Source organism: Daktulosphaira vitifoliae, unplaced genomic scaffold (assembly GCF_025091365.1).
Source record: "Daktulosphaira vitifoliae isolate Bord-2020 unplaced genomic scaffold, ASM2509136v1 Scaffold_4, whole genome shotgun sequence".
Lineage (NCBI taxonomy): Eukaryota > Metazoa > Arthropoda > Insecta > Hemiptera > Phylloxeridae > Daktulosphaira > Daktulosphaira vitifoliae.
The window spans coordinates 7,439,479-7,448,686 of NW_026099575.1; the positions used below are offsets into that span (position 1 = coordinate 7,439,479).

The window sequence follows — 9,208 nt, forward strand, 5'->3', positions numbered from 1 at the left end:
GGAACAGTCGACACAAATCGTACTGATTACGCACACTTGCCGGAAAAAAACCGCGTAACGTTAGAGCCGAACAGCATGATCCAGAATAACGCGGCTTTACAACAACGTTTAGCGAAGATCGAAGAACACGAGGCGCTCCATATACAACGATTAGCCGGCTAGACCACGCACGCGTCTCCATTACTACCTCGAGCGAGCACGCACGAAGCAACTGTCCATTCAAACGCGCGCCCACAACATACGAAACATTTCGGGCGAAACACATTCGTGCCACCGATACGCGATTTGTCACCGTCCTCGTCAACCCACTCATATACACATTTGGCGACTGTACCGTATAATAATCCGCCAGTTTTACGCCCTCCGTCTCCTGAGTTCACGGGAAAATATGAGGAGGACCCGAGGGAATTTCTGGAGCAGCTAGAAAACCCCTTACTCAATCCGGTATTCTTTACGATTTGTGGGTGAAAACCGGGGTACAGTTTTTAAGGGACACGGCAATTACTTGGTGAGAGTCCATTAAGTTGAACAACATGTCCTGGCGCCAATTTTCATGGGAGTTTTTCGTGGCGTTCGATAATAATAGCATCCAAGCCGAGCTAGAAAACGAACTCATGACATCACTACAGGGGCGCAATCAGCGTGTGACGGAATTTATTATACATAAACAACGTTTAGCGATGCGCGCACGCCCCAGTTGTTCCAAGCAGCAGATCGTAGATCGTGTAATTAGTCTTTTACGCGACGAATATTACGGCAACGCGAAAATGCGAAGTCCGCGTACTCTAGACGAATTGCGCGTAATTGCGAATGATATCAACAGGCCCTTACGCACGGGTAGACTAAAAGCCAACTTAAAGCCGAATGTACCACCGCCTGCGCCTCCCCAACCACCGCAAGTTTTTCGACAGCGGGCGAGCGCGCTTAACGCGGAACGCCCCCCCCCCCCCTGCCGATATTGCGGAGCAGACCACTGGCACAGCAGTTGCCCTAATAGGCCGACTGTTTCGGGAAACGGGCAACAGCCACGGAGAAATTAGTCCGCTCTTCTGGCTTAAAGACACAATTCCATACGGNCAGCCATGGAGAAATTAGACCGCTCTTCTGGCTCAAAGACACAATTCCGGTTGACCCACAAACAAACACACAACACAACGCGCAGCGCGAACAACCAGTTCGTTCGTCGCCGATAATGAAATCGAGCGCGTTCTTCTCGGCCTAAATGACGAAATTTTTAACGACCTTCCACCTCACCTCGCCCATTCACCGGGCCATCAACTACGACTACAGCCCCTCACTCAAAACGCAGAACAAGCTGTAGCCCTTTAAATACACTCACCGCATCCCCCACCCACAGTGAGGGACAAAATACAGTCCTCAAGGTTTTTAAACAAATTAATCATACGGTCGAGAAAACAAAAGCCCCTGTGTTATACGATCTTTTGAAAGTGTTCCGGAAAGTCTGACACTTTTATATATATCTTAAATTAAAGCTAATGTAATATACTTTATTATACAAAAAAAAAATTTCGGACTTTATTTTGTCTTCATTGTGAAAACAGACATCAAAGTTTATAAAAAAAAATACGATTTTTGTAAAAAAATTCTTTTTTATATTTTTAACTTTATAATGCTATAACATTTTAAAAAATGTATGGATCAATATAATTATTTTTTATAGATACATGATGTCTATACCTATCAGTTGGTATATTTTTTTTATAAATCTAACTTTTTACCTGCCTACAGGGGGGGGGGATTCAAAATGACAACTTTTTCACAAAAAATTTACTTTTTGCTACACGTGCCCGTGCTCCAGGCACCTGTAGCATCTCGGACCCTTGTCTCCAAGGATCCTCAGCCTGCAGGTGACCCATCCCACACGAATACGTGGGAGACCTGCGAGGCGGGGGGCCTGCCTTGCAGGCACCTCCACCCGAGTGTAACGCCCTTTGCCGCCGGACCACAATGGGCCCGATTTCCGGCGGCACCTTGTCCTCTAGACGGCGGAGGGCGTCCAGCAGTGCACTCTGCACGTCGCCCTGCTCCGTCTATTCCTCCACGTCCAGGAGCATGACGGGCACTGTCATCACCGTACGGTGGACGCGCACGTCATGCTCCTTAAGGGCGCTCTTCAGGCTGTCAGTCTGGGCGCCCGATCCCCGGACCTCCAGCAATACGGCTCCCGTACGGATCCGCCTGGTGCCCGCCAATTGGAACCATTTAAAAAATATTTTATGGTTTTATAAAAAAAATTGCAACAACAATGATGGTTACCAATTATTTTTATTCCAAATAAGAAACGAGTTGATTGAAAAAATTAAAGAATGTTTAGTTAACTTTGGAGCTATAAAATTCAATTTAAAATTAGAAGCCACCTACCACATACACAATCAGGATAATACAAATGAAAAACGTTCTTTTAAAACTAGTGCTGTGGAATTATTTAATGCTAGCGATATCGATGAGATAGTAGATACACAGTTTGAAAAATTATATGATGAACATGAAAATTATGCAGGCAAAGGGAGTAATTATTCGTTTAGAAATATTAATGGATTACTTCTAGGTGTTTACAAATATACTCCACTGTCTGCTAACTCATATATTGAATTATCGAGGGATATAAAAAATAAAAAAGCCGTGATAAATCCACAAAATATTGACAATTTATGTTTTAAATGGACAGTATTAGCAAAAAGCGTGAAGGGAAATAACAAAAATATTGTTGGAAATAATTATAAATTATTGAAACATGATTATGATTTTACTGAAATAAAATTCCCAACGCCTTTTCATGAAATTAAAATATTCGAAAAAAATAACAAAAGTACATCTATTAATGTCTATGGGTTGAATACCAGAAATAATAGTGTCACAATGAATATAGAACATTTAGTATATTCGTTAAAAGTGGTGAATGAAGAACAAGAGAACCATATAGAATTATTACTAATACCCAACACTGTTGGCGGTAATCCTTATGCAAACATTTCGGATTTCGGTAAATTAGTTCAGAGTCAGATGACTAAAAATACATCAAAAATGATTTTTTGTAAAAGATGTTTTTTAGGCTTCAATTTCATAGTTAAAAAATATAAATAATATGGATTTGAAGCTTTAAAAGAGCATAAAAAATCTGTAGCGAAAATAAAACATTTTTACCGGTCATACCAGAGGAGGGTTCAACATTACAATTTGAAGCGTATGAAAAAATGCAGGAGCATCCGTTTTCAATATACTCTAACTTTGAGAGTTTACTCGTAAAATCCAATAGAAAAATTGGACATAGCACAAATGTTATTCATAAACATATGCCTATGAGTTATGGATTTTTAGTGAAAGCGGCCGACAGTGTTCCAACAGAACTTCTTCAGCGTTTTAATATTCAAACTAAACCTAAAATAACCTCTATATATTTTATATATAGAGGTGATAAAAACAGTAAACCTGAGGATATTATTGCGCGTTATGTTAATGATATTAGTAACGAAGCATTAAAAATCGAAGAGCTTCTTAAAACAAATGTGCCAATTTAATGACGGCTGAAGAGATTATGAAACACACCATGAAACAAAATTTTTATTTATGTAAATTAGAATTCAGTGAGATTAATTGTAAAGTGGCGGACCATAATCACTTGAATGGTAAATTTAGATACACTCTGTGTAACAATTGTAATCTTAAACTGAAAACACCAACATTTGTTCCGTGTTATTTACATAACATGAGCAACTATGATGCTCATTTTATTGTAACACAATTAGGATTAATTAAAAATAGAATATCATTAATACCATCAAGTGAAGAAAAATATATTAGTTCTTCGAAGTATGTGTCGAATAAATTCAGTATAAGATTTATCGACACATTTAGGTTCATGGCCACTAGTTTAGCCTCACTGACTGAAAATTTACATGCTGCTGAAAAAAATCTATTTGTAGAAACAGCTAAAGTTTTTTCAGCAGACGAATTGGATTTAGTTACACGAAAAGGAGTATATCTACATTCATTTACAGATAATTTTGATAAGCTAGATATTATACAATTACCTGAAAAAAAAAACTTTTATAATGAGTTAACAGAAACTCATTGTAATGACACTGATTATGAACACACTCAAAAAGTCTGGGAACACTTCAAATTTAAAAATTTAGGTGAATACTGGTTTAAAAACTGATATAACATTATTGGCTGATATTTTTACAAATTTTAAAAGATTGTATTTTGAAAAATATAAATTTGAGGCATCTTATTATTATACCGTCCCAGGACTTTCTTTCGATGCAATGTTACTTCATACAGGAATAAAGCTCGAACTCTTGTCTGACTATGAAAAACAAATTTTTATTTCAAGAGGCATTATAGGTGGTTTAACAGCATCAGTATTGAAATATGCTAAGGCGAATAATACAAAAGCGAAGGGTTATGATGATGCTAAACCCAGGTCTGAAATTATTTATTTAGATGTAAATAATCTATACGGATATGCTATGTCGCAATTTTTGTTATACGGTGGGTTTAAATGGATCGAACAAGACCAAGAATCTGTATTGCAAAGAGTTCGCGAGTTGCCTAATGATTCACCCATAGGGCTCGCTTTAGAAGTGACTATTGCATATCCTAAAGAACTTCATGACATCCATGATGAAATTCCATTCCTTCCAGAGACCAAATGACCTCCTAACTCGAGAAATAAAAAATTACTTACGACTTTAGAAAGAAAAGAAAACTATGTTGTACATTATTTAAATTTAAAGCAAGCCATGGCAAATGGTCTTATAGTTGAAAAGGTAACATTAAAAAATTAAAATAGTATTTATATTTAAATAATAACAATGATAATAATTACAGGTGCATAAAGTGTTAGAATTCAATCAGTCCCCTTGGCTTTATAAATATATTAAAATTAATACAGTAATGAGACAGGCTGCTCAAAATGATTTTAAAAAAGGTTTTTTCAAACTCATGGTTAATTCTGTTTTTGGTGAATACGAAAATAATATTATAGCTAATTACTAAATTATATTAATATTATATATTTTTTTTATTATTAAGGCAAGTGTATAGAACGTGTGGAATTCAGAAAAAAATGGAGCTAGTAAGCGATCCAAAACATGCTGCTAAATTAATTAAAAAACATACTTTTAATCATTGCGTATCATATAACGAAAACCTATCTATATTTGTTATGGACAATAAAATTATTGAATTCACAAAACCCGTATACATAGGATTCTGTATCTTGGAAATTTCAAAAACTTTGGTGTACGACTTCTAATATAATTTCATGAAAAAACATTTCAAAGATCGAATAATGCTTATGTATGGTGATACAGGTAATAAATAATAATAATAATATTAATCATAATAATTGTCTAAAATGTGATAATTTATGATTCAGATTCTTTAGTGTATTATGTACTCACTAAAGATTTTTATGCGGAAGTCAAAGAGAACCCGGAGTTATTGAAACATTTCGATACATCGTCCCTACCGCCAAACCATTCTTGTTTTTTAAATTGTAACGTAACAAAATATGAATTTTATGATATAGATAGATTCACTGTTTTGCTTTGCTAATGGGCGCGCGTACGTTATATCCGGCCGTGTAATCAGAGAACTGTACTGTTTCTGTCAAGGTGAACGCTATACACACAATATTCTTTATCAGTTTAATAATCGTTCCCTATATGACACATACACTAGCCACCACTGTCAATACCTGTATAATTTTAATATTGTTCATATTTTTATCTGTATTATATTTTGTAAATTGTTAAGCCGATACCCTCTCCCAAACGTAATCGTCGTCATCGTTGTGTCTCGCCAGGTGTGTAAGAATTTTTTGTGCTCTCTTCCCTTTGAACCACCGTCGTGGTATATTTTGCTGTGTGCGTGCAGCCAATAATAGTTTTTTTTTTCGTGTTCGTTGTGTAAAAATCATGTATTGATTTAACCAGGCGTCGGCTATTTCCGGGCCGAGATCCCCATCTTAGGATGAGTCCCATCCAGGACTGGGTATCGTATATTGTTTTTTTATTTTTATTTAATATAATGTATTGAGCCTTTTTCTGTTGTAAATTTATTTTGTTATGAACTATATATGGACTTTATCATTGCTGTTTATAAAGTTATTGGTCAGTGATGTGTCACGTACATTTAATACATATATATAAATATTATTCCCGCAGTGCCCAAGTACGGTCCGGCCGGTCAGATTACAAAAATTATACAGGAGTACACGGACTTGTTCCGATTCGGAAGACACTTCATGTGTAATATTTAAAAGTTGTAGGTTACAATTTTTTTTTTGTCTTAATAATTGTTTTTTTTTTTCTCTTTTGTCCCTTTATTTGCAGAGTGGTTTTTGCCTTCGGGTTTTGTCCACTATTAACTTAACTAATAATTTAATAAAATCCCCTTAATTTTCTTAATCAACAAAAATCTTTTTATTGCGTGAATATCTTCAATGTTCACGTGTATCTTATTTTTTTTTCCTTTAAATAATTCTCTCTAGTCTTAAGGTAACGGTCTTCGACATACTAAAGTATGTCCACCACTGGTGACATCAAATAAACCTATTTGTTATATTTACAAGGTATCAGCGTATAATAGTCTACAATAACACATTATATTTTAGTATATGTATATATAATTTTTTTTAATCCACTTTGTTTCATCAAAGTGCATATTATTGATTTTCCTATTATTTTTTATGTTTTTTTTTTTCTTAAATCCACTTATGGTCCGGGTGTTGTTCTTTTTATGATCAAGACCCTCGCCTAAGTGGTTGGCGATCCGATTTCCTTTTGCAAGGGAACCATGAGGGTGGCGACTCCACAATCCGTTGTGTGGCCCAAGTCGTCACCTCTCAAAATTTACTTAAAAGAGTACCAGGTTTATGGTCTGATGAGTGTGATGAAAAAAGCTTGTTAGAATTCATAAGCCTTCAACCGAAAGCCTATGGTTATGATGTTGAGGGTATGGAAAAGATTAAGGCAAAAGGTATACGGGGACATGTAATTAAAAACCATTTAACCGTGGACGACTCAAAACAATGTTTGTTTGCTGATGAAGATATCGTTACATCCGAAAAAATAAATAAAGCTAAAGAAGCGGCTATTGTATGCGATGCAGAGGTTATAAAAAATATTCATAGCAACCCAACAGGTCCGGTTCCTAAGTATAGTACATATACACCATATAGAGAAAATACTTCAATCAGGTCGTTTAAACATGATGTGTTTACTATAAAAACAATGAAAATGACTCTGAATCGTATGGATGACAAACGTGTTATTTTACCAAACCGAATAAACACGCATGCTTACGGTTATTATCGGCTTAAGTACGTATTTTAATCATTATGAATACTATATATTTATTAATATAAACGTATGTTGATATATTTTAGCGACCTTTACTATAGTGAAATAATGAAAAATGAAAATGGAAAATAAAAATGAAAAATAATGAATACAAATTTTATTATCCATTACTAAAGTACACATAATTTTTATAATTTCATAATATAATGTATTAAATGTACATATTTTATGTGATAAGTATTTTTATAAATACCTATAAGTTTTTATAAAATGCGATTTCCCTAACTTGTTTAGTTTAAAATAAAATAATTATTGTATTAAATTATACTATTATTTAAAATAAATAAGAAATAATAAGAAAAAAAAGTTGATTAGTTTTTATGACCTTCGAACATCACCGCTAAATGGATTGTATTGTAATATACGATCATGAATTATCAAACAGTAAGCTGTAGTGGACGGTGGAAATTTGACGGATGATTCAAAATCAATTCTTAAGTCTGTGGTTGAGGCTTTCACGTCATCTTTTTGACGTGTACAATCAATGCAAAAAAGAGGGCCATATTTTAAAAATTCTTCTTTATTGAATAAAGGTTTAGATTTTTTTCTCTCATAATAATTTTGTTGGAAATTGATATAGTTTTGATAGATCAAAGTTATTAATTTTTTATCGAAATTTTCATTAAAGTTCTCATAGGGGTACTCGAATGAATTTAAATGCACCTTTAGATTAACTAGAGAGCATGAATCGAATTTTTGTGTGCGATCTCCCGATTCACTAGATTTAGCCGTATGAAAAGCTATTATTGTATAACGCGGTCTGTCTATGTTCCAAGTTGATTTAACCATCCAACTAGTTATCTCTGTAGGTAACTCTGGATAGACACATAGATTCCAATTTCTAAACGCACAATAAATATCTTTACGGTTTTCAACAATTTTCAACAGTTTTAATTTTTCACGGTCATTAACCCACACGACTGGTAATTTCCATATAACTTTTGTTAAAGTAACATTAGATTTTAAAAGTTTTTTGCCTCATCGTTAGCCCATGTAATACCATTATTAATTGTTGCTCTCAACACTGCTTTGTCATTTAAAGTTCTATTCATTATAAGCTAATGATTAGTTTGAATTAATCTTTTCCTATAGTCTTCGGCAAATCCGAATAAGTGTGTCAATGGAATACATCCCGAAAATTTAAAGTCCGTACTAGAATAATCGTTGAACGTTGAGTTTGGATCCCAAAAAGCGTTCTGAAGACTATTTATATAATTCAATGAATAAGAGCAATAATCTTTCATTAAACTCGTTGTTCCTGGATCTTTAACTTTTTGAACTTCTACTCCATTTATTTCGTAAGATATTGTATCAAATAAAAAAGCTAATCCATTGTTCGCAATACCTATTTTACCCACAGTCTCTGATTTAACTTTTACTTCACCTTCAATGTATATAAAGCTTTCACAAAATAGAGTGTATGCATCGGTATTTTGTACGGCTATTCGTATTTGATCACCGTTTGATAGTACTGTAGTTGAAAACGGTAAATAAGAACGATAATGTAAATCCTCTATAGGCGATTCATCCGTATATTTTTCTAATATATTCAGATAAAATCTATCCATTTTTTATTTTTATAAAACACCTAATGATTTTAGAAATGATAAATTGTTTTTGGTTAACTTATCCTCTATAAAGCAAGAGGATGATTTATTATTAAAATTAAATCGATATATAGGAAAAAATAAAAAACAATAGATTAATTCAGAGCAATTAGATAAATTGTATGGACCAAAACTAGGGGATAAAGGAGAAATAATATCGTACGGAAAATCAAGAGATGTAATTTTTGATTGGGAAAATGGTTTGCTCTT

General features: G+C 34.2%; 1 protein-coding gene across 1 annotated transcript; it reads right to left on the reverse strand.

Moving 5' to 3' along the window:
- Positions 1 to 8,449: 8,449 nt before the first annotated feature.
- Positions 8,450 to 8,959, reverse strand: LOC126904103 (uncharacterized). Its single transcript, XM_050682826.1, has one exon. The coding sequence runs from the start codon at positions 8,957 to 8,959 to the stop codon at positions 8,450 to 8,452; it is 510 nt and encodes a 169-aa protein (XP_050538783.1).
- Between the last annotated feature and the right edge of the window lie 249 nt (positions 8,960 to 9,208).

Excerpts from the sequence above, each read along its gene's own strand:
- LOC126904103 (XM_050682826.1), bottom strand. The coding sequence starts at position 8,959 with ATGGATAGATTTTATCTGAATATATTAGAAAAATATACGGATGAATCG.